Raw genomic sequence first — 25,000 nt, forward strand, 5'->3', positions numbered from 1 at the left:
GATGACACTCTCATAACTAAGTGCACAATTCAAATACAATAATGTGAAGAATAAAAGAAGACAACAACACTAAGTAAGTAGACTTTGATACTTGATTGTAAACATCATCACTGCAAAACGACCTATACGATTTCTCAACTTTGGCAGATTCCATACGATCTCAATTTCACGATTCACTATTTATTAATATCAATATGGACTGCGGGCCAATAATGTGATGCATCTTCACTGCAGCTGATCCACTGTGCATCACATTGTGCATGCGGCGCGATGCTAAGAATAGTCCATTAGGCAAAAGGTAATCTGTGTAATAGCCTACTGTAGGTATATGAGGATGAGGAAGGGGGGGTGTTACCAGAACCATAGCAGGGGGAAGGGGTTAGCAGTCGCATTTGTGTGTGTGTGTGTGTGTGTGTGTGTGTGTGTGTGTGTGTGTGTGCGCGTGCGCGTGCGTGTGCGCGTGTGTGAAAAAGAGAGAGAGAGTTGGTGTAATTGTGTGCAGGTGTGAGCGTAGGTGTACTGTATGTGTGTGCGCGTGCGAGCTTGTGTGTGCGTACGTGTGCGTGTGTGTGGGGCATAGGCCGTTTGACCTCCAGCTTCTATCATGCGGGTAGAAAGTGCCGAGGCGGCAGATCGTGGCGGCGTAAGCAAGGGCTCTTGGCTCTGCTCTGGGAGAGATCAGGCTGGATGACTGGATGACTGGCTGGATGGCTGTCTGTCTCGAGGGAGCGCGTTCAGGGGGCTCGACCTTGTTTCTCATGCCTGCACTCTGGAGGGATGGAGCACGCCACGGAGCAGGCGTAACCTTCAGCCAACCAGATCCGCATCCGCATCCGCATCCACATCCACATCCACATCGCCACGGGCGACTAACTCACTCTACCTGCACCAGGGGCGACTACTCGCATCAGGACCACCGCATCACCAAGGCAGTGCAGTCAGCCAACCATGGAGATGCCAGAAAACAACCTTGTTGGCCTTGGTTTAGATTTTTTTTTAAACTTCAACCGATTATTCAACCAAACTTCAACCGTTATTGTATTTCATTAGGAGATGACGAATCATGTCTGTCCTGCTTTAGGTTTTACTCTGCATAGATGGTATGGCAAAAAAGACTTTTTCCTACAGTTATCAATAACAGACTTTATCATTACATTCGATTACAATTAGTTCACGTCAGGATACTGGTTACAGTCCCTAAAGCTTGTGGGTAATGTGCCTTGGCCAAGAGCACTTCAGCCATGGATGGAGGTGTAGGGAATTGAACCTACAATCGAATCTACAACCCCCAGACTATCTCCCTAAGCAATAGGCCACGCCTGCCCAACAATTGGAAAAAAGAATGTCACATAAAAATGTCACAAAACAAAAATTAAACAAATATTAACCAACTTTAATTCAATGCACTGGATTAGGCAGAATTAAATCACACTCCGGAAGACTCGACCTCGGCAGTGTACTAACCCATGGGGAGATGGCAGGTCTAGGCAGCCTTCACTTTATTTTTTTAGAGCAGTGTTTCTCAACGTGGGCACTACAGCCCCCCAGGGGGCGTTAGCAGCCCTAAGAGGGGCATTGAGAAGGATACAGCTGAGGCGGGAGGGCTGTTCTCAGTTGCCACTATTCTCAGTTGCCATTGGGGGGCATTAGGCCTTTTTATTTTTTATACTAAGGGGGGCCTTGGCAGGCTTATAATGACACCAAGGGGACGCTAGGAGGGTTATGGTGGCATTTAAGAGGTCCAGGGGGCATTTGTTCAAAAAAGGTTGAGAACCAACCTTTGGAGCACACTCTGAATAAGACTACATGGGAGATATGGCGAAAAAACTTAAATCTTACAAAAGAAACCATATCCGATTTGATTATTCATTTTGACGGTACTGATATCATCATCATGACAGTTCCAAATCAAAATTGCTGTTAATCGACTAGACCCAATCACACTTCAGGCCAGGCTTGCTTCGGATTTTTCTAATAATAATTCAAAGAGAAATTATTCTAAATTATTTAAAATGCTAGAATGTTGACATGTTCTGCCTGCAATGCGTGTGTTAAATTAGCAACAGACATCTAAAAAATTGGCATAATAATAAATAATAAGAAATCAAACAATATGTTCACTTGTGTAGCCAACCAAGGCATATGTAATAATACAGTATGGCAAATATTTCAATATGTCAACTGAAAAAAAATCCAATTATATTTTGTACTGTAAACATCCTGTTGGCCTGCCCCATGTCATTTTAGGCCACACAAGCTGACCGCTGGGATATTGTCACGACAGAAGCCAGTTAGCCCCACAACACGCACGCAAGGCTCCCCTGCTGCTTCATAATGATGACGGTGTGTGTGTGTGTGAGTGTGTGTGTGTGTGTGTGTGTGTGTGTGTGTGTGTGTGTGTGTGTGAGTGTGTGTGTGTGGTCGCTGAGTGTCACTGTCATTGTGTGTGTGTGTGTGTGTGTGTGGTGTGGTGTGCGTGCCTGAGTCTACTTGGCTGGCAGTCTGATTCCCACTGATTGGTTTAGGGGTAAGTAACCCTGAGCTCGTGGCCAGGCAGGCAGGCAGGCAGGCTGACCGCTCCCATGCTGTGCCGCTGTGTTGTGTTGTGTCATGTTGTGTTGTGTGCTGTGTTGTGTTATGCTGTGTTGTGTTGTGTTGTGCTGTGCTATGCTGTGTGCTGAACTGTGCTGTATTATGTTGTGTGCTGAGTGTTGTATTGTGCTGTGTGCCATGTTGTGCGCTGTTAACTCCGTGTGTTACGCTGTGTGCTGTGCAGCTGTGTGTTTTGCTGTGGGTGTGTGTTGCCCCTAGACTCCCTGGTGGCCTAGTGTGTCATGTGTGCTGCGTTGTGCTAAGTGTTGCGTTGTGCTGTGCTGTGCTGTGCTGTGCTGTGTTATGCTGTGCTGTGTTGTGCTGTGCTGTGCTGTGCTGTGCTGTGTTATGCTGTGTGTTGTGCTATGCTGTTCTATGTTGGGTGTTATACTATGTGTTGTTTGGTGCGGTGTGCTGTGTTGTCCCTGTACTCCCTGGTGGCCTGCTGTGTGGGAGTGTTGCTCTATTAGAGGAGGGGCCAGATCTGTCACTCCAGTCCAAGGTCCTCCCTCGCTAACTAACTAGCTCTCTCTCTCTCTCTCTCTCTCTCTCTCTCTCTCTCTCTCTCTCTCTCTCTCTCTCCCTCCCTCCCTCCCTCTCTCGCTCTCTCTCTCTCCCTCCCTCTCTCTCTCTCTCCCCCACCTCCCTCTCTCTATCGCCCTCCCACGGCCCCACATTCAAGGCCATGACCAAAAATAACCCCAGGGAAGGAAGGGTGGAGTAGGGGGGTGGGCCGCCATTGAGAATTGTTAATGTGTGCATGTGTGGTGGTGGTTGGTTCGGTGGGGTGTGTGTGTGGGTGGGGGGTGTACATTGCCTGTGTGTAGTGGGAGCTTTGGTGGTGGTGTATGAACGACTGTGAGTATGGCGGTGGGGTGTGTGCGTGACTGCGTGTGTGAACTGTTTTGTGTGGTTGTGTGCGTAGGCCTATGTGTTTGCATATGAGTATTTGAGTGTGTGTGTGTGTGTGTGTGGGTGGGTGGGGGGTACGTTGTAAATGTGATTGCTTTGGTGGAGGTGTGTGAGCAGAGTTGCATAAAGTAAAAGTAGAAGTACTCTTACAAAGTACAACACTAGGGGGGTATGATCAGCGGTGTAGTCTACGTAGAACGCGGGTATACGGAGTATACCCACTTCTAAATTTCAGGGATTTCAATGTACCCAGTTAAAATTGATTGATCCATTGTTTTGAGTAGCACAAATACAGTGCCCTCCATAATTATTGGCACCCCTGGTTGAGATGTGTTAAAAGCCTTAAAATAAATTCAGTGTTTATTGCAGAAGAATACTGTCACACTGAAAATGTTAGGAAAATGTAGCCTTCAACTCAAATGAATTGTAGGAAAATAAAAAAAATCCCTGACTAAAAAATAATTATTTTTCATTAAATCACCTGTTCCACAATTATTGGCACCCTTAACAATTCCCAGGAAATAAATATAATTGAAGCATTTCTGTCATTTCTACAGTAGTTTACAAAGTTTACCAGAGTATGTAGGAACATTTAATTAGTAATTCATCACTTCCTGTTTCCCTGGGGTATAAATATGACGTGACACCGAGGCCATTTCTCTTATCCACTCTTAAACATGGGAAAGACAAAGGAACACAGCATACAAGTGAGGCAGATGTGCGTCGACCTTCACAGGTCAGGCAGAGGCTACAAGAAGATTGCCACTCAACTGCAGCTGCTCATATCCACTGTGAGAGGAATACTTAAGAAGTTCAAAACAACTGGAACAGTGGTAAACAAGCCTGGACGAGGACCCAAGTTTATTTTGCCACCACGCACAGTGAGGAGGATGGTAAGAGAAATCAAAAGATCTCCAAAGCTCACTGTTACAGAATTACAACAAATGGTAGCATCCTGGGGACACAAAGTCTCCAAATCAACCATCAGGCGCTGTCTACACGCCAACAAGCTGTTTGGGAGGCATGCACGGAGAAAACCTTTCCTCACTCACAATCATAAACGCAAGCGTCTGGAGTTCGCCAAGCGGTATTGGGGCTTCAACTGGGACCGTGTGCTTTGGTCAGATGAGACCAAGATTGAGCTTTTTGGCAACAAACACTCTAAGTGGGTCTGGCGTACCACGAAAGATGCGCATGCTGAAAAGCACCTCATACCCACTGTGAAGTATGGGGGTGGGTCAGTGATGCTGTGGGGCTGTTTCGCTTCCAAAGGCCCTGGGAACCTTGTTAGGGTGCATGGCATCATGAATGCTTTGAAATACCAGGACATTTTAAATCAAAATCTGTTGCCCTCTGCCCGAAAGCTGAAGCTGGGTCGTCACTGGGTCTTTCAGCAAGACAATGACCCTAAACATATGGCCAAATCTACACAGAAATGGTTCACCAGACACAAAATCAAGCTCCTCCCATGGCCATCTCAGTCCCCTGACCTCAACCCCATTGAGAACCTGTGGGGTGAGCTGAAGAGGAGAGTACAGAGGAGAGGACCCAGGTCTCTGGATGATTTAGAGAGATTCTGCAAAGAGGAATGGCTGAAGATCCCTCTTTCTGTCTTTTCCCATCTTGTGAAACATTATAGGAGAAGATTAGGTGCTGTTTTGTTGGCAAAAGGGGGTTGTACAAAATATTAACACCAGGGGTGCTAATAATTGTGACACACATTATTTGATGTCAAATAATTATTTCTTTATGTGGGATTTTTTCCCCACTTAATAAATGCACTTGTATTGAAGGTTGGATTTATCTCTTTTTTTCCATTAAGGTCCCATATTATTTAGAAAAAAAAAAAAATAATTGGAAGCTAAAAAACACATCTCAACCAGGGGTGCCAATAATTATGGAGGGCACTGTATATACAGTATACCCACTTCAAAAAAATCTGAAATTTACAGTATACCCACCATAAAAAAGTAGACTACACCACTGGGTATGATATTACATGGTTTCAACTTTGTAGTATCATACTACTAGTGTTGTAATTACATCTGTAAGAGTACTTCTACTTGTACATTATACAACTCTGTGCGAATGATTGTGAGGGTGGAGGCATAGTGTGTGCGGATGTGTTCGCATGTGAGTATGTGAGGTGGTGGGCTTCACATGAGCTAGCGAGGTGGTGTTCCCAACCAGGGGAGTTTAAAAAAAAAGACGGAGGAGAGGGGGGCGCTGTGGCGCAGTGCACTAAGCCCCCCACATTTTGGGCTTGCATGTCCATGGGGACACATGTTCGAGTCCGACCTGAGTCATATCCCAATCCTATCCCAACTCTCTCTCCCACTGACTTCCTGTCTATTTCGATTGTCCTGTCTAAATAAAGGCTAAAATGCCCCCCAAAAAACAAATATATATACAGTATATTAAAAAAACGGACGAGAGGGTTACCATCAGGGGGAATAAGTATCTATTATAAGAAAGTATCTATTAAACATGGCCACAAACAGCATCTGCCTTGAATAAGCGCAGAAGGGTGTATGTTTCAGTGCGTAGGCCGCACTGACAACGTACTGAAAAATAGTGCTTTAAGTGCACCATTTGAGACACAGCATGTGACGTGTGCGTTTATGAATATGAGTATGCATGAGGTAGGGGCAGTGGTGGCGGTGCGTGTGGTATTAGTGTGAATGAGTGTGCGAGTGCCCAAGGGAGTGTGTGACTGTGTGCCTTGTGCAATGTGTGACTGTGAGCACGGCGATGGGGTGTGCGTCTGTGTATGTGTGATTAGGAGTATGAATATGTGAGTGGTAGTGGTGTGTGTGGCATTGGTGGGGAGAATGAATGAGTAGATTAGATTAGATTAGATTGCCTTTATTGTCCCAGAGGGAAATTTGTTTTCACCACTGTCAAAGACATATTACAAGCCAACATTAAGACATGAAACATATAGCAGTACACTATTGAGATACACAGGGACAAACAATAAGGACATCACATGTAATATACTGTGCATTCATACACATAGACATACTCACACCTTCATACACACATTCACCTGTTCATGCACACTCCAACACATATACTCATACAACATACTATATACATTAAATGCACAACCGGGGGGGGGGGCATACAGGGTTATTGCGGTAGGTTGTTCAGTGCTGTGATGGCAGATGGGATAAAGCTTTTGCTGAAACGTGCTCGTCGCCATCTGAGTGACCTATACCTCCGTCCTGATGGGAGCAGTGTGAAATGATGATGAAGAGGGTGTGTGTGGTCTCTGGTTATTGACTGTGCTAGACGTGTGACAGCTTTGAGGTTGAGATCAGTTAGATTCTGTGTGGGGTGGCGAGTGATTTTGGATGCAGTGTGTGTGATTTTAGTGAGTTTGTTCCTGCAGCTGGTGGAGAGCATGTTGTAAAAACAGGGTGAGCAGTACACTAGGATGACTAGGAATGAGTATGTGAAGCGAGCGAGTGTATGTGTATGACTGTGTGTGTGTGTGTGTGTGTGTGTGTGTGTGTGTGTGTGTGTGTGTGTGTGTGTGTGTGTGTGTGTGTGTGTGTGTGTGTGTGTGTGTGTGTGTGTGTGTGTGTGTGTGTGCTATGGGGGGATGAGGAGGGGAGCTGTGCTGGTCTCCTGATTCATCCAGTGCCACAGCGCCTTCGGGCAGCAAAATCAGGCCGAGCGGAATCATCACGCCCTGACACTGCTCTCAGGCCACGTGCAGGGCAGGCACAGGCACAGGCACACACACACACACACACACACACACACACACACACACACACACACACACACACACACACACACACACACACACACACACACACACACACACACACACACACACACACACACACACACAGAATGCAGAAAAGCACTACAACACCAAACAGTACACTCACAAAAAACACTAATTCTGCTCATGTTACTCATGCACTAAATATGATACAAAATTGTGTATACCCGTAATATAAAGATGAGAGGTCTTTCCATTGACTGTGTACATTGTAATGTACTGTACAGTCACTGCTATCACGGTAATCGATATACCATCAAACCGCAAAAAAAGATGCTCACAATAATAATCACCATTTGAATTTCTAAAAAAAATACCGTACCATACCAGATAAACGCACCGTGCAGTGTGACCATGTGAGCCTTTCAAACCACTCAACCTTTGCCTAAAATCTAATGTGAAGGCTGGAATCATAGTGAATGGCTGAACCAACAACAATCTGTGACCATTTCCTCCTAATAACAAGCAATTCATGTATTGTGCTTATAAACATGGGATTTCCATATGGTTTTATCTTTTTGTTTAAATATAATGAACACTCCCTGCACCTTTTTGGAACTATTTCAGTTTGAATAGGGCAATTCAATCTCAATGTATTCAACACAACTTTTCAAAATTACCGTGATCATTTTGGTCAAAATAACCCTGAGGGTAAATTTTCATACGGTGACAGCCCTCGTCACTGGGTCTTTCACCAACCAAAAAAAAGACAGAACTCCTGAATCATCTTGACTAAAACAAACATCAACCGTCTTTAAATAAACTTATAACTGCTACACAATTGCTATTGTGTTCATTTTTTTCCCAATTTCCTTTTTATTTTCTTTATCATCACTTCAGCTACTTCCTCTGTGTGAATAGTGCTTTTCATGAATCAACCTTGAGTTAGCGCTGTTCCTGTGTGACTCTTGCTAAGACAATGCTGTGGTTTGAGTCCTGCAGGCCTGTTTGCTTGCAGGGCTCATTTCATTTGTGTTGCAAACAAGCCAAATGTTTCCCCAGGAAGGCATGGCAGGCATGCGGGGAATGTCTGTCTGAAACGTGACCCTTTCACGCCCAAGAAGAAAACAGGACGAGCGCTAGTACACACCTTTGCATTTGTTTGTCGTCTTGTCCAGGATGGCCTTTGTGGATACGATTTTGCCATACCTGTGAGAGAGAGAGAGAGAGAGAGAGAGAGAGAGAGTGAGAGAAAGAGAGAGAAATGTCAATGTCGGTTTGGAGTAGCTGACCAAAAGAGGGAGTCTACCGTAAACAAAAAAGAAAAAGAAAAGAGAAAAGAGAAGAAAAAAAGGGGGGGGGGGGGATAGGGGGCCTTGCGCAAGAATTTATGACATCATCGACAAAGTACGCCAGGCAGGAAGTTGTTTCCATGTGTGTTTGAGCATTCCAACCAACACAAGACCAAAGTAATTAAAGCGTCGTGCAGCAAATTTACGAGGGGCACGCCAGCGCTGCGAAGGACAGGGCAAACAAAACTCAAACTCGCAAAGACTCAAGTCGACGAAGCAGAAAAAATGAAGAGGAATGAAGAAAAAAAAAACTAAATATCATAAATAATAAATGTTGCATTTACATAATACAAAAGCAAAACATTCCATTATGACACAAGGACAATGAAACCGGAATTAACTATCTCCCATCCATCTTCCATTCACAGAAAAGCATTCAGAGCCAAATGTTGTCAATGATGTCAGCCCAGCCCAGCCCTGCCTAGCCTAGCCTAGCTGGCCTAAGCCTCCCTTCAGGGCCGCGGGCAGCTCTGACTGGGCCCAGGACAAAGTTATCTGAAAGGGCCCCCCCACCCAATGCATACAATGTACTGAGAACCCAATTCTGGGCCCCCTCTGTCCCTGGGCCCGGGACAACTGTCCCTTTTGCCCCCCTCGGACGGCTTGCCTGCTCCATTCTTAACCTCAACTTCCCATTTCTCTCTTCAGTTCCCTCCTCAGTCACACTGACAACAGAGGCCAGGCCGCATGCACAAGCGTGTCGATGTTGTCACGGCTCAAAGCCACCCATGCTTCATTTTCTCGTCCCCCCTCCGTCGGCGTGCTTGACAGCCCTTGGAGAGAGATCAAGGCTTGGGTGGTAGCATGGGGTCACCAAAACACTGGGGACAGTGATGAGGTCCTCCGCACAGTAACAAGCCACTGGGTTGTTGTTTTTTTTACTGCGGTTAAGAGATCTTAGGCGTGAGTGTATGTGAGTGCGAGTGTGCATCTCAATGTGTGTGTGTTTGTGTCGTGTGTGTGTGTGTGTGTGTGTGCGTCCCCTCTGCCCCGTGCCCACACGTGCTACCTGATGGAGGTGATATATATGTTATGCTAAAGCGGTGTCATGGAAAAGATGATTTATGGGGATGTTAAGAGAGTGGAGGCAGAGGGGGGCCGCGCTGGAATGGAATTGAGATCGCCACCTTTGACCCGCTTTGGGGAGGCTGCACAAGGGGAGAGTTTTTTTATGTTCTCTCTCTCTCTCTCTCTCTCTCTCTCTCTCTCTCTCTCTCTCTCTGTGTATATGTTTCCCTCTCTCTCTCTCTCTCTCTCTCTCTCTCTCTCTCTCTCTCTCTCTCTCTCCTTTCTTTTTTAATCTTGACCCTCGTCCTTTTCATCCAGGGCCACCAGAAGAACCTGTCGAGATCTCCCTCTGCTTTTTTCTTTTCTTTTTGAAGTGCCTGTTACCTTTTCACTATGCGACTGTAGGGAGAACAGAACAGGCCTGTATTTAATGTCCACATAGAGTAGGGGTGGAGGGGGATTGAGGAGTGGAGAGGAGAGGAGAGGACACAGAGAGAGGAGAGGAGAGGACAGGAGAAAAGAGGAGATGAGAGGAGAGGAAAGGGAGAATGGGAGAGAGAGAGAGAGAGAGAGAGAGAGAGAGAGAGAGAGAGAGAGAGAGAGAGAGAGAGAGAGGAGAATAGAATAGAGGAGAGGGAGAAGGAGAAGGAGAGGGAGGAGAAGGAGAGGGAGAGAGGAGGTGTCCGTGAGGTTTTGAAATCCAATTACAGAGGCTGACGTGGGGAGCACGTGCCGGTCTCTGCGGGCCACACTGACCTTCTGCCTCTGCGCCAGGCAGAGAGCCCGCAGCACCGAAAGCCTCCCCACTAATTGACCCAAAATGAATCAATTACGAGGAATCAGCCCTCACCATTCCCCCCCCACATCAATCTATCCCATCCCGTCCCTCCCCCCATTTGCCTGCCTGCCTGCCGGCCTGACCGTCCGCTCGCCCCCACTTCCCCCCTTCCCCTTGTACCTCTGGCCCCTGCAGTCAAGAGCAGAGTGGTAGTGGGTGCTGGGAAACGAGCAGTGGTGATGGAGGAGGTGGTGGATGAGGTTGGGGTGTGGAGTGTGGTGGTGGTGGAGGGTGGAATAAAAGGCACAGGATTACCCATGCTGTAGAGCAGGGTGTGGTGGGTTATGGAGAGGGCAGCTTCGGCATAATGGGAGGAGGTGGAGACAAGAGAGAGCAAGCCAGCGAGAGAGAGAGCGAGAGACAAATAGAGAGATACAGAGAGAGAGAGAGAGAGAGAGGGAGAGAGAGAAAGAGAGAGAGAGAGAGAGAGAGAAAGAGAGAGAAAGAGAGAGAAAGAGAGAGAGAGATCTTCCCTGCAGTAGCGTCACCTGTACATTTGGCATGCTAAAGACAGATAGTGCATAGGGGATAAAGATATCTATTTCTAGTGAGCGGGGGGTGATGATAAGAATGATAACCAAGAATAATGATATGGAACGATCCATGGACCATGTCAGCTATGATTAAAAACTGAAGTGAGTGAGGATATTTAAAGCAGGAGAGAGGGGGCTTTACTGCAGCAACGCCTGCCTGTTTAAAGCACTGCACACAGTACAAAAAAGCAGTGTGAATTCAACACTTAGAGAGCACTCTGGTACCAAATACGCTCTAGAAGATGTTATATTGACTCTGTTAGTGTTGAATTAAACATGTTTTTTTCCCTGTGTCGCCTGATCACTCTGGAGGGATGCTCTTCAGGATTCCCTCTTCATTGGCACCATAAAATACTACAGCCGATAGAGAATCATCTACAGAGCTCGTTAGCTTGCAAATCTCTTGGGCCGTCCTTTCTTTTGCCCTTTACAAAAAATCTTTAAGAATATATACTAAAGAGACACTGTCTGGTGCAAAACAGCAATAAGAATGGCACTACAAAACAATTATTATTTTTTTAAATCTTTGTAAGTCTTTGTAAATCTGTTATCCTAGTAGACAGCGTTCCGTCACATTATTCACAGAAAACCCTTGCAGCAATTTTGCACGACTACAGCATTGCACCGTCTTTAGTCTTTAGTAATACACTACGAATTGGCCATTCAGGTAGCCATAAACTCATAACAGAGGCCGTGCTTTAAACCCGTTAAACCCTCTGCGCAGAGCCTATGTTATAACCTCACTGTCACCAAAATTGTAATGACCATGTCTTAAGGTGTTACTTAAGGCTCCCGGTAATGTCATAGCAATGTTGTTACGACGTAGTTGAACCTTTTCAGCAATGAGGACCTAGGCGCGTCGATGCCCGTCGGGCCCATGTGCACAAAGAGGCTACAAGTGCATCAATCTCAGAACTGACGTTGGTGGAGACCACATGACGTTGGCGGGGACTACTGGTATATGTACAATGCAAATGGGGACCAGTCCCAGTGGCTGACGTCGTGACAAGGCTGACAGTGCTGTCGGCGTGTTCCAGATTCCCACAGTGGATTCCCTCTCTCTCTCCTCTTGTGCCCGGGCAGAGTAGGGTGGGGTCAAAGCTCTGCTCTCAGCCGAGTAATCTCTGGCCCCAATCACCAACCGATGGCGCCATTAGCAACACTCACAACAAATCCTGGTCACCTCAGGACAGCAGGCAGATACTGATGACCAATGCTTTTTTTCCAATAATGAAATATGGATGAATGCGACACCTATAGACGATAATCAACAACATCAAATTTGGGGTTTGACAATATGCTAGACTCAATTGATAACGTGAGTGAGTATCCCACGACTTAGTGTTAGCATAGAAAATCCCAAAGTACTAACTGCAAAATGGTAATATCTGTTTGAGCAAAACCAAAATCTACCATTTCCATGCAATGTTCAAGCAAAGAAGAAGAAATGTTCAGTATTCCTCTCTGTTTCTGGATGTTTAATATTTGTGGATGGCATTTAAAATACACTACTTTACAAATACACAATAGTTTGTTGAACTGGTCCTCAAAAATGCCCACTAGGTGAAGTGGGCCTCAAAAATGCACACTAATTTGGTGAACCGGGCCTTGAAATGTACATTCTTCTGGTGCACTGATTCTATGCCATGCCCATGACCATGAATGTTGAACGTCGATGCGAGTTGTCCTCAGTCTCTGGAGAAGCAGCAGCAGCCCATTCAGGACATGCAGTGCTGCGCTCTGATGGGGTGACCCTAAAAAAAGTCAAAGGTAAAACCGCTTTCCAGATAGGATTAGATGTTAAGTCCAACTAATGTTTAGAGTGGCACAAACTCCTCCTCGCCCTTCCTTCAAAGTCCCTACGTGCTAATCCTTATACGTAAGAGGAGGGGAAAGGAAAAGGATGCCGAGTCAGAATAAGGTGCAGGCCAGGACACACTGCAGATCGAGAAGAAAGTAATAAGGCTGGACACTTTGAGATACTTTGTTTAAGTCCTATTTTTCAGTTTCTGGCTGCCTTTGTGAAGGCTGCATTCTTGTTCCGAGTGTGCGGTTATATTTTTTGGAGATCCTAAGCCCTTAAAAAAAAAAAAGTCAACCACCGTCTGAAGGGGGGGGATCGAGGTTGACCACAATGTGCGCCAGCCAGCCAGCTCTCCGTAACGCCGGCATGTGAGAACGGAAACCAGTGTTACCTGAACGCCCGCGAAAACGGCCCCTCGAAAGCCGATCCGCCCAGAATCTCTGGTTCCATTTAGGAGTCGGCTTGCAGCTGAGGCAAAAGCTGGGCTGGCCTGGTCGCGCCTCGTCTCGCCGCCGCCATCCAACCAAATGAGGGATAACCTTTACACCCATTTAGCACACGGCCGACAAATAGGAGTGGCCGCCTGCCTCTGCGCTGAGCTCCGCTCGCTAGGCCCTGAGCTAACAAGAGACATGTCCGTCATGTTTATCACACATGGAAGCCATTACGGGCCAAGGCAGCAATAACTAGCCAGAGGTGGGCGAGGGGGATGAACGAACGGCTATATTGCAGCAACATGGAGCTTGGAAGACAGAGAGAGAGAGAGGGGGGCTTGAAGGATGGGTGTTGGGGGGGGGGGGGGGGTTGGGGGTGAGAGCTCTATCCCTCCCTGTGGAACACCCACGAGGACATGGGAAGCGATTGGGTGGGAGATTGAATGTGCAGCAAAGTCAACATTTCATTGCGGAGTGGTGGCGGTTGAACATGGGGTGGTGATGGTGGTGGTGGTGGGGGGGGGGTGTATTAGAGTACGTGTGTGTGTGAGAACGCGTGGGTGGGAGTATTGGGGTGTGGGAGAAGGGGGGGGTTGGGAGGAGGGTCTGACAGAGGAGTTCGAGAGGAGAGGAAAATGAGATCTCAAAGTCACCTCAGCCAGCATGCTGTCCGTGCGTGTCTTGGGTGTGTGTGTGTGTGTGTGTGAAACAATGAGATTCAGAACCACAGCAGGAGGCAAAGACAGGCTGGCGAGCCTTCTACCCACCGCAGAGCCTACCTGAACTCCCTTCATGCCAATGCATCACATACCACGCTCTCTCTCTCTCCCTCCCTCTCTCTCTCTCTCTCTCATTCTCTCGCTTGCTCCCTCGCTCATTTTCTCTCTTGCTCTCATTGCCCTTGCAGTCATCTGTATCATTTTTCATTTGAAATTAAAATCTAATACGCCTGTCAGATTCACTCCTCCGCAAGACTTCATCATCTGTTCATTTCTCCAATCCCCCCCAACTCTCCCACACACACACACACACACCTCAGCACCTCCCTTTTCTCCAATCAGGTCAGATGAAGCGAGCCCAAACTCGATTCCAATACAGCAAACATTTTCCCCCTCAATTTATCTGGATGTCTTTGGGCTCCTGGACAGGAATAAAAAGATACCGTCTCGAACTGTAAGGCTGCTGACAAGAACTCTCTTTCTTTCATTTTTTCTTTCTTTTCTTCTTCTATTTAAAATCAATGGAAAGAAGCTGCACAGGGCAACCTAGCCCAAAGTGTGCACACACACATACACACACACACACACACATACCAGTACACACACGCACAGCGCTTCACCTCACCTCCCCACCCCCTCTCGCCTGTAACTGTAGCTTGTTGTGGACTGATGGGATTCACATTGCCCTGAAAGATGGATGTGGGGAGAAGGAAATAAACGACTCGGTGACCTAATCAATGTGTCTTTTCCGGCGAGGTCAACTATCCCGAGAAAGAAAAAATAATTCCCCATCATTTCTGATAAACTCTCCGGGAATGATGGGTTTCACAACCATGTTGCTGTTTTTTTCCATCAAGTTCAAGCAGTTTCGGCTATAGTTCAAGGACAAAAAAAGGACTTCAGTACAGTGGGCTTAACAAACACTGACACATCTTGACTGACACTGGCTGGACATTGCTGTTGTTTTTTGTTTTCCCACCACCACCAACACCAACACCAACATTAAAGCGCTTTACAGTTCAAGGACACAAAAAAGGACGACGGTGAATCGGGGCTTAACAAACACTGACACATCTTTGACACCGCAAACTCTGGAGAAAGAAAAAAAAAACAAACGCCATGAATGTTTTTGATCACCCCCCATACCACACCACACCACACCACGCCACACGAACACCAACCGCCCCCTTCATCCATCCCACCAATCCAAACCTCCTGTGTTCAAAGGAGGGAGTGCTGTGTAGGGATGGTGGTGGTGGTGGAGGAGGAGGTGGAGGAGGTGGTCAGGGGATGGTGGTGTTTGGTTGGTGGAGGGGGTGGCTATGAGAGCGTGGAGTGGTGGTGGGGTGGGGGTTGAAGGGCAAATCGATGGCCAATCAATACGGGGGAGGGAGTGCGTAATGAGAGGAAGTGTACTCACGGCCTGCAGAGCTTGACCAGGTCGTCGTCCGTGGTGCTGGGGGGCAGGCCCCGGATGTACAGGTTGGTCTTGCTGAGCTGCTCCCAGCCCGCCGTGCTGCTGTTGCTGCTGCTGTTGTTGGTGGTGCTGCTGCTGTTGGTGCTGGGGCTGGGGGGAGCCATGGGGTGCGAGGAGGGGCCTGTCGGGGGCTGGAGAGAGAGAGGGGGGGGAAGAGAGATTGAGAAAGAGATTTATATATATACCGGTATACATGTTAGGGTTTTTTATAGCTTTATTTTTGACAGAACCGTGGAGGAGAGACGGAAATGACTGTGGAGAGATAGAGACGGGGAACGATCGGCAAATGACCCGGCCCGGAATCGAACCCAGGACGCCGGCGTAGGATTCCAGTGCCCTACCGTTAGGCCACGGCAGGGCCACAGAGATAGAGATAAGAGGGAGAGAGAGAGCGAGAGGAAGAGAGAGAGCAAGTGATAGATAGAACGAGAGAGAGAGAGAGAGAGAGAGAGAGAGAGAGAGAGAGAGAGAGAGAGAGAGAGAGAGAGAGAGAAAGAGATACGCACACTGTTACAAAATTGCCTTAACTGTGGGGAGGTGGATGTTGTGGTGGTTGTGGACTGAGTGGTTGTTGTGCTGGGGGGGTTGGACAACAGAGCAGTGTGAAAAGCAAACAAACAACATTCGCCCCCCCAGAGCCCTGTGGAGAGGAGGGGAGGGGCGTAGAGAGAGAGAGGGGGGGTGTAGTTGGAGAATGAGGGGCCCCCGGTCTGGTCGGCCGCGGTGCTGGTGGGATGTGATAGATAGCCATCAGATGGAGGCAACATGATCCCATGTGTCGGGCCCAGCTGAGTGGGTCTTAGGAGTCAACCTCTCACTACAAAGGGGGGAGCCAGCGGACTGTGACCACCTATGTCCCCCGCAGGCCCCCGCAACACAATAACGTATTGACAACTTACATGGACAGGCCAGTGCTCTTTAAGCAAAAATGTCAACAGCGGAGCAAGCAGCTTTTTTCGGCTCATTTCATGCACGTACGTACGTGATGGGGCTACGCTAACTTTCTAAAGAGCTGAGCCCTAACAAGCACTCGTGTGGAAGCATAAACAGATTATCTTTTTTGGGACAAAGTACCAGTATACATACAACCACCTTTTAACCAACAACAAACATTCAACATCCACATATGACAACAACTGGGGCAAAATGCATCAAAATGCGGTCCACGCACTTTGGGCAGGTTATATTGTAGGCACCAGCCTAAAGCCCTAACCCAACATGGCAATGTGAAAATCTCACAGCATCGGACGGCATACAGTATTACATCTGCAGTGCAGCCTCTTTCAGAAGAAACTTCAGCAGTCAGCATCAAACACAAGTCCATGGGGGCCAAACACAAGGCAAAGAGGTCGGGGGAGAGGGAGAGAGAGAGGGAGAGAGAGAGAGAGAGAGAGAGAGAGAGAGACAGACAGAGAGAGAGAGAGAGAGAGAGAGAGAGAGAGAGAGAGAGAGAGAGAGAGAGAGAGAGAGAGAGAGAGACAGAGAGAGATTTTTCTTTCCCAGTGCTGCCCAGCGGCGACTCCCAAACAGTCCCCCATGTCAGGCTTCATATTCCCAGCCAAGCTTGAGAGGCACTCCTGGGAGAGCCTCCAGTCACCAGCCAGCGCTGCATGGGCCGCAGTCAAGCAGCCAAGCAGCCAGAGCAGCCAGGGCTAGGCATGTTTGTGAATGCTACTCAGCCATGGGAGCTGGGCAGCCGTGCTCTCACTCTGGCTTTCTGTCTCTACTCTGCAGCCCCCACTGAGGAATGAGACTACTGTGTGTGTGTGTGTGTGTGTGTGTGTGTGTGTGTGTGTAGCCCGAACGGGAGTTAGAGGGCTGCAGCTGATGTGTTCGTACAATGTACAAGCCGCAATGTACAAGCCCATACCATGTACGCTGTGAAGACTGCTTACTGTGTGTTATGTTGAGCTTTACGAATGCAGTTCTTTTTTTCAGCAAGAAGTTTTTTGCAAAGACAAAACTGAATGTCCACCTCAATGCAAGATATACTATGTTTGAATTTTAGCAAGATCGATGCAAATTCAATTTTCATCTAAATTCCTTCCTTCTTCACTCTCCCTCTGGGATTAACCGAGTTACTCTACTCTACTACTACTATCTCATCAACATCAAAAATTTTCTTCGGGGGAAAAAAAGAGGTTCAACAATTTTTGCCAGATACAAAAGTGCAGTGCTTGGAGCCGTGCCAAACGCCATTTTGCAAGAGAGCGCCTTGGCTTGACTTGACTTTGCGCTGCCTGCGATCATCCCAAGCATTCGACGCATGCACTTCATGTCATTAATAAGAGGACGTGGGGGATTGTGAAAGGGCGAATTCGATTTCATGCGAGTATGACATTGCTGTAAACACGAGCTCGTGTAACTTGGGCCCCGGCCGACCGGGGCTCGGGTATCAGCCCTGAGAGCTGTGTGGCTGCGGCCTTGTCATGAGACGGTGACGGAGGGCTGTTGAGAATGGACTTCTTTCTCCTCCTCCTCCTTCTCTCGCTCTCTCTCTCTTTCTTTCTCTCTCCATTCTTGCTCTTTATGAAGAGGCCCCTTATGCCATTGCTCAATCACATCCGGCCTGCCTTTTCTCTTTTTTAATGGAAGCAGATGCTCTAGTCTGAGGAGAGACTTCTCCCCCACCCCACCACCACCACCGCCATCGTCATTCCAGCACACCACCATCACCATCCAAAGCCCTTTTGAAACTGTTTGGTTTCAGGCACTGATTACTGATTACAGCTCCTATAACCACCAGCACCACCACCAACCCCCATCCCCATTTAAAAATTGCAGGACAGAGAGAGAGAGAGAGGAAGTGAATGGAATCTGAGGAATGGAGTGGTGACAGAATTGAGCAATCTCAAGACACCCCCCCCCCCCCCTCCAGAGACATTCACAAGCTCACGTGCCTCCAGTGCAGTCCGCCGTGCAGTGCCCGCAACGCACACAGCCTGTTTTTCAAGAATAAGACGCCGCTCACTCACCCTGGCCTTTCCGAATGGCTTTATGGTGGAGCCCTGTCATATGTGTGTGTGGGTCTGTGGGTGTGTGTGTGGGTCTGTTAGTTTGTGTGTGCTATTTTATTTCTTTTTTTATTATTAGCTTTGGGTGTTTTGGCTTCTTTCAGAATGTGAGTGAAAAGATCTGAGGATAGAAAACAGGCTCTCTCGCTCTCTCAGCTACAAAGAAAGGCCGACGCCTCCGCAATTAACTCTGAGAGCTGCCTATCCCCAAACCATGACCTTACACTCAATAACGGCCGTGCCCTCGAAAGGGGCCGTTGACCCATGAATCCTCGGGCCCATCGTGTTTATCCGGATGTTTGTCATGCAAGCGCGCATGCACGCACAAGTGGCTTTGCTGGTGAGAACAAACTCACAGCCGAGACTTTTATGGCCAAGAAAAAATAAAATAAATCAACCCATCTGTACTCCGTCCGCCCGCCCGTTCGTTCGTCCGAGACAAGGGGAGTGCACGGAGCAAGCACAATCGCTGGCCATGCAATATTAATCCCTGCTCGAATTCCTTTCAGCTCCTGTCACCTTCCACGGCAGACAGCTGTGAGTGCTCCAGAGGCAATAAGTCAGTAATAACAGCCGAAAACTGGCCGGGGCTAAAAAATGCAGGGGGAGAGTTCCCATCTGCCAGTTCTCAGTTAGGCCAGAGGAGCTAGGCACAGCAGCACAGCTAGGGCACAGCGCAGCTAGGGCGATTATAGTGCAGGAATCCTTCCCAAATCTCGGCACAAACAACACGCCGAAACGCATTCTGCGTCGTTGAGGTCACTGCGTAGAACTCCAGGAAGCACGCACTGGGGAGAACACAGGCCTCTGTTCGAGTTCAACTGCACCATACCAAAACACACACGCACACACACACACACACACACAACACACACGCGCAACACACACACTCAACACACAACCAGACACTCAACACACAACCAGACACTCAGACATGATCAAGCTGAGACGTTCCAAATAGACTGTAAATGCCTCAGTAAAAGGCAGTTTCCATGCCCTCTTTGTTTCCACTGGATTATTATACAATTACATGTGGCTCAGACATTTTGGCATACTCTCGCCAGTCAGCCTGTTTGTCTTTTCATGTCATTACCGACTACCACGAAGCAATAAACATTAACGGGCCAATACTGAAACCCTCACTGACTCATTTGTGATGCTCAAAGACCCATCACGCTGTTTGTATCACGGGACAGGACACTGTTAAAAAAATAACATTTTAGAGCTCAGTTTAAAGGACCTCTATGCAACTTTTGGTTTGAGTTGTTTTTAATTATTTGAGGACTGAATGCCGACAGCCAAACGTTCAGTAGCTGAGACTTGTCTGAGCCCACAAGCCATCTCAAGTGTGTGCTATGTGTTTAGTGCAATGTGCAATAGTGTGTATTATGTCTTTGTGCATGTTTTGTATCTGTGTATTTATGTAAGCTGTCAGACACCTTAATTTCCCTCGGGATTAATAAAAGTACTCTACTCTACAATCTACAAACCCTAGGCAGGGTGTTCCTCTGCATGACAGCTGAGAGAACATTTCATTCAGACATTTAAGCTAAAGACTTCACCATGCCATTGTTACACAGTGTTCCTTTAAAAAGAGAAACATCTAGGTGAGGTGAAAATAAATATAGGTGAAAGAGTCCACTGAGGTCCCATTAATATTGGGAGATGTTAAGAGATCTGCCTAGTGTGTTCCAGCCCCAATAAAAGCAAAACGTCAATGCCGCCATCAAAGGTAAGATATTCCATGGAGCTCATTTTTTGATTGGGAGGTGTTGAAAACCGTCTACGCTGGCCGAACAGAAAAAAAACATAATTTCAATAGAGCGCTGGAGACAAAGGCACCATTTATACAGGTAGTCCAGTCTCATGTGGAATGCACCAATCAGCTGGCGTCACGGCGGAGGAGACCACAACAGCTTCATTGAAGGTACAGTTCCACCTGGCCATGCCAATGCAAAGGATGACTCTCAGTCTCACACATTCATTGAAAAGCCAGGCAGAGCACGAAGTCCATAACATTGACAAAATCAATCGCTGCACATACATTGCTTCTTCTCAACAGTGTTTTTTTTCTCTCTTCATGAATAGTTTCATGTTTAAAAGGCATTTTACTGTATGTGAGTGTTGAATACGAAACAGTGGTGTGCTGGAGGACAAAACCATATCCTTATGAACTGCAAGCAACTCAAACTGACTTCAGAGTTTCTGTCTGCTCAAAGCAGGATGCTGGAGCACTCAAAAGAGGCATTCAAAGTATTCTTCCCGGCTGACTCATCTCCTTGGGGGAAACAGACGCTGGTTTCATTTCCAGAGAAGACTCAGGATAGTCTTAAAAAGCACCAGCAATTATTTGATCATCTCATATTGGGACAGGCGGCCTAAAAAAACACCCACGGCCACAGCCCAGACTCACTAGCTGTCAAGCAGCGTTTGTACCAGGCAGGGCAGAATTACTCTGGAAAAGCGTCACAGCCCATGACTGTGAAATCTACACCCTTCCGGAATATACTCAAATAAAGTAGCTGTCTCAGGACTCTGCCAGGCAGGGCTACAGAGCAGAGAGACAAGTCTAAAAGGCATCTTGGTGAAGAGAGACCAAGCATCTTATCAGCCCACTCCAGACCAAGAGCGCTTGTCATATCCGAGCTGGAAATACACAGAGCTTCCACTGAGGCCTCGCCCTCATACACTGATCCATGCCCAACTCGTACGCTAAACACTAAATGCCGCTGTCACAGCACAGCAGGTCAAAAACGGTGGATAGTCTAATCCCGTGCTTACTAGATTTAATCAATCTCTTAATCAATCTCTCAATTCATATACAATTGAGTCATCATCCACCATACGGAGGTAATAGGGGAGATGGGATTGAGTAGATTGCTTGCACACTCTCTTTAATTCCAATCTGATAGAAATTGAAGTCTGATTTACAGTAGCAGAACTGCAGGGACCCAGGGCCATCTTTCAACATATGACGGGCAGTCAATTTCATAGCCACCGTGACCCGTGTGACCTGGTAAAGGGATTGTTGGAAAGAGTAAAGCTCCCTTTCAAATATTTCACTGTTGCTTCGCAGTCATTCGCCAGCCTGTTTGATGTTGTTACACCTAGGAGGACCCAAGTCAGTACTTTACAAGTAAACAACAATTCGACTTCAGGACCCAATTTTCCCGCGGGTAACTATCCTGATTGTAGCCCCATCCTAGTATAAAGAAAGCATTAAATGTCAGTATAACATTAACTTGTTAGAAAGACACTTCCTGTTTTAGCACTCACCAAAATATTAAACTCGTGCTAATGTAATTACAGTAACTTGGACGCAGCCCTGGGCTTAGTTTGTCCATTACACATACACGACGTTATAAACATCCGATCGTATCACTTTCCTCGAGGACTATGTAAGACTGCTCTGGTTTGTTTAGGCTTTTGGTCAGTGAAATTGTATTTGTAAACACAAATCCACGCACTAGCGACAGTAATTATTCCTATCATAACAACTAAGCTAGCGGGCTAGCTGGGCTACTTCGTCCAGTATCCGGATTTATCATCAGTACACGGGGCAGCATAAATAATCTTCATCTAACCTTAAAATAGCGTTGATAATAAGCGAGTGTTGCTGAATATTCACCACAGACGATCTCACAGCCTATTTCTTCACCAAAGCGAAATCATCAGACAGACAGGTTCTGCATAGTTAAACCCATCGATGTTGTTACCTGCTTATTACGATGTGTATTCCTCAAAGGATTTCCAGTATTAGCAAAAATCATCTTCTTTCACCGAATTTCCCAATAGATTGAGTTCCTTTCAGAATTTCTGGCTGACTTGATTTTACCGTCTCCTCAGTCTCGCTTAGTAAAGTTGTAAATGTGGCTCTATACAACATAGAGATATATGTTAGGTCTCAAAAATCTATTTCAAGCTAATCTTCAATCTGAATAGAGTTAATGACGAAAGAATACGATATATTCCACAAATTGTCCCAACTTCGACCGTCCAACTCGTTTGTTTAGCTGAGTTCATTGATCTGCATTGAGTTCCCCTCGGAACGGACCTTCCTACTGAGGGCGAGACCATACAACACTTTACTACGGGTACGCCACCATGATATAAACTCGTTTTACTTCGAGTAAAATGTATTTTTTAAACCACTTTGATCAAACATAGCATTATTATAATATTGGAAAACAATATTCTGCGTTATATATTTCTTATTTATACGATGTCATGGTCTGTCTGTTTTTGTTTGTAAAACGTCCCACCCACCTCTGACAATAGTGTATTCCAGCATGCATACCTAACATTCCACAGAGCGGCCATCAAGTATTCGGTGGTTTGAGGAGTTGTAGGCCTGCTAGTGATAAATGAATCATTTACATTTAACCTCAAAAGTTGTCTATACTGTCACCCCAGACGGGGTCTCCCAACAATGCATTCTATCATAATGCATAATTCTGCTGCCGTTGCGTTACAAACAAAATAGGCCGCCTACAACAATGCTTTTTGTTTGTTTGTAGCCCCCCAAAGACCCAGCATTATTGTGTGCAAAAGAGACCAATGGTGTTGCCTCTCATACTGGTGTAGGCCTATGGACAATTGTGTGGTGTAATCAATCAATCAATAAATTAATAACAACATAATTAGTAAAACCTTAATTAACACATTTCCAAAACATTGATAAAAGACACCCTTTGAATGCATTTTTACTGTAGACCCACATACCCATGGATTAGGTCATTCCAATTTGACGGCAAACATAGGCAACATTTTATGCATTTCAAACTACCTAAACTACCCCTGGGTTGATTAGAATACAGACTGCTTGTTGCCGAACATTTTTGAGGGGGGATCCTTGACCTACCAAAGAATAATTCCGTCATTTTGAAAACCCTTCAGTGTGAATGCCAGGTACTCCTTAAGCCTATCCCTGTTTAGACAACATATGCTTGCTGCCTTACGATGCTTCCTCAATTCTGGCAATAGCCTACATGTTCAGGAATCTGTTACAGTCTTCTGCATGCTACTCTCTCCCTTACTTCAGTTGACTGAATATATTGATGGTTGGTCTATAATGCTTGTATAACATGCGGATAAAGGAATGATTCTTTTTCTTCTCCTGGCCTGCTCCTTTACTCTGATAAAGCAAAGAGGATGTTTTGTGTCCTCCCAATATTGAAGGCCACCGATGGATTTTGTGAAATTATCCCCCTCACCCCCTGACATTGATATCCCTTGTTGACTATTGTCACTGCAAGTGTAAACACCTCGTTTCTACATCCATTGACGGCAATAGCCTGCCGCCTCCCACCGAGCACACGCTTTTGTTTGCCCTTTTGTGTCAGATTCTCTGAACCGCCTGCCAATATGATTATGCAACAGCTGATGTCGCAATCATGGCAAACTGACCAACGTCAGCACTCGCCAAAAACACAAAAACAAAGCCGAAGAGAAACAAATATCTTCCAAACAACTGTCTCTGCCTCGTTGGGGTATGATTACCCATCAATAACGACTATGACAGCTCAAATGGAAAACAGTAGCCAATAGGCTGTTAAGTAATCCATTTTTTTCCAGGCTGATTGTTTGTGGCACACGTGGAATAACTCAAAGACCAGTTAGACCAACTGACTGAGTGACCTACTTGCAACTTCCCAGCAAACTGTGCGATGCCAATAGTTGTATGCCTATTACTCTAAATTGGACACAGGCCTGGGTCAATAAAGGCAGCTGAGGAGGTGACATATTTGCTGACACAACTTATTGAGCAGAGCCAAACCCATCTGATGTTAGTTTATATACACATGTGTATCTGATATCAGCTTATGCGCATGCCTGCTTCAAAAGAAGCGGCATGGAGGATTCAATCGTAAGGTCCATCACAATCACTGTGAGGGCAACAATCATTCACACAACTCTGTCAAGGTTAAGAGTAAAGCCCATACAAACACTGCATGGACATTGCCATAGCAAATGCAAATCACTGACTTCAAAACAGTCAAATAGGCCTACAAAAAGAACAGGCACTTGTTCCACTCCATCCATCCGTTTCTATTTCTCTTCAGCTGCTCCTGCTAGCTTTACTGACTGTGCGTGTGTGACATAGGCAGTGAGTTCGCAGATGCTGCACTTGCACTCAACTTGAGTTCAACTCTCAACCAACTAAACCACAACATAAAACACCAGCATGCAAACTACAACACTGTCTTTTAATTAAACCTCTGTATGCATGACTACTTCTACACTGTGTGTGTGTCTGGCAAAGAAGCTTGCTGAAGCCTCTTAGTGCAGATGGGGTCGCCGGCGGGCCTATTCATTATTTGCTGAAAATACATCATAACAACATTGCCATGACAGTACCGAGAGCCTGAAGTAACAGATTAAGACATAGCCATTACACTTTTGGTGACAGTAAGGTTATTACATAGGCTCTGCGCTTAGGTGTTAAAAACTCGAAAACCTTCCGATATATCTTTTTTTCTCTCATACAGTGCTAATACAAAACTGACAGTTGAAATTAGCTCCCGGTTGATCCTATTTTCAAAGTGTTGAATTAACCCCGCCACACTTGCTGTGTACATGGC

At 46.5% G+C, this 25,000-nt stretch overlaps 1 protein-coding gene across 4 annotated transcripts in view; it reads right to left on the bottom strand.

The window, feature by feature from the left end:
• The window catches only part of LOC134461253 (RNA-binding motif, single-stranded-interacting protein 1), a 58,460-nt gene extending 36,024 nt beyond the window's left edge, over positions 1 to 22,436 (bottom strand). For all 4 annotated transcript variants that reach the window (XM_063214051.1, XM_063214048.1, XM_063214049.1 and 1 more), the window contains exons 1-3: positions 22,136 to 22,436; positions 15,349 to 15,536; positions 8,391 to 8,449 (exon numbers count right to left, since the gene is read on the bottom strand). In XM_063214051.1, coding sequence (XP_063070121.1) covers positions 8,391 to 8,449; positions 15,349 to 15,536; positions 22,136 to 22,189 — 301 coding nt within the window. In that variant the 5' untranslated portion in view covers positions 22,190 to 22,436. The remainder of the gene's footprint in view (positions 1 to 8,390; positions 8,450 to 15,348; positions 15,537 to 22,135) is intronic.
• Between the last annotated feature and the right edge of the window lie 2,564 nt (positions 22,437 to 25,000).

The sequence above is a fragment of the Engraulis encrasicolus genome, chromosome 13 (genome assembly GCF_034702125.1).
Source record: "Engraulis encrasicolus isolate BLACKSEA-1 chromosome 13, IST_EnEncr_1.0, whole genome shotgun sequence".
Lineage (NCBI taxonomy): Eukaryota > Metazoa > Chordata > Actinopteri > Clupeiformes > Engraulidae > Engraulis > Engraulis encrasicolus.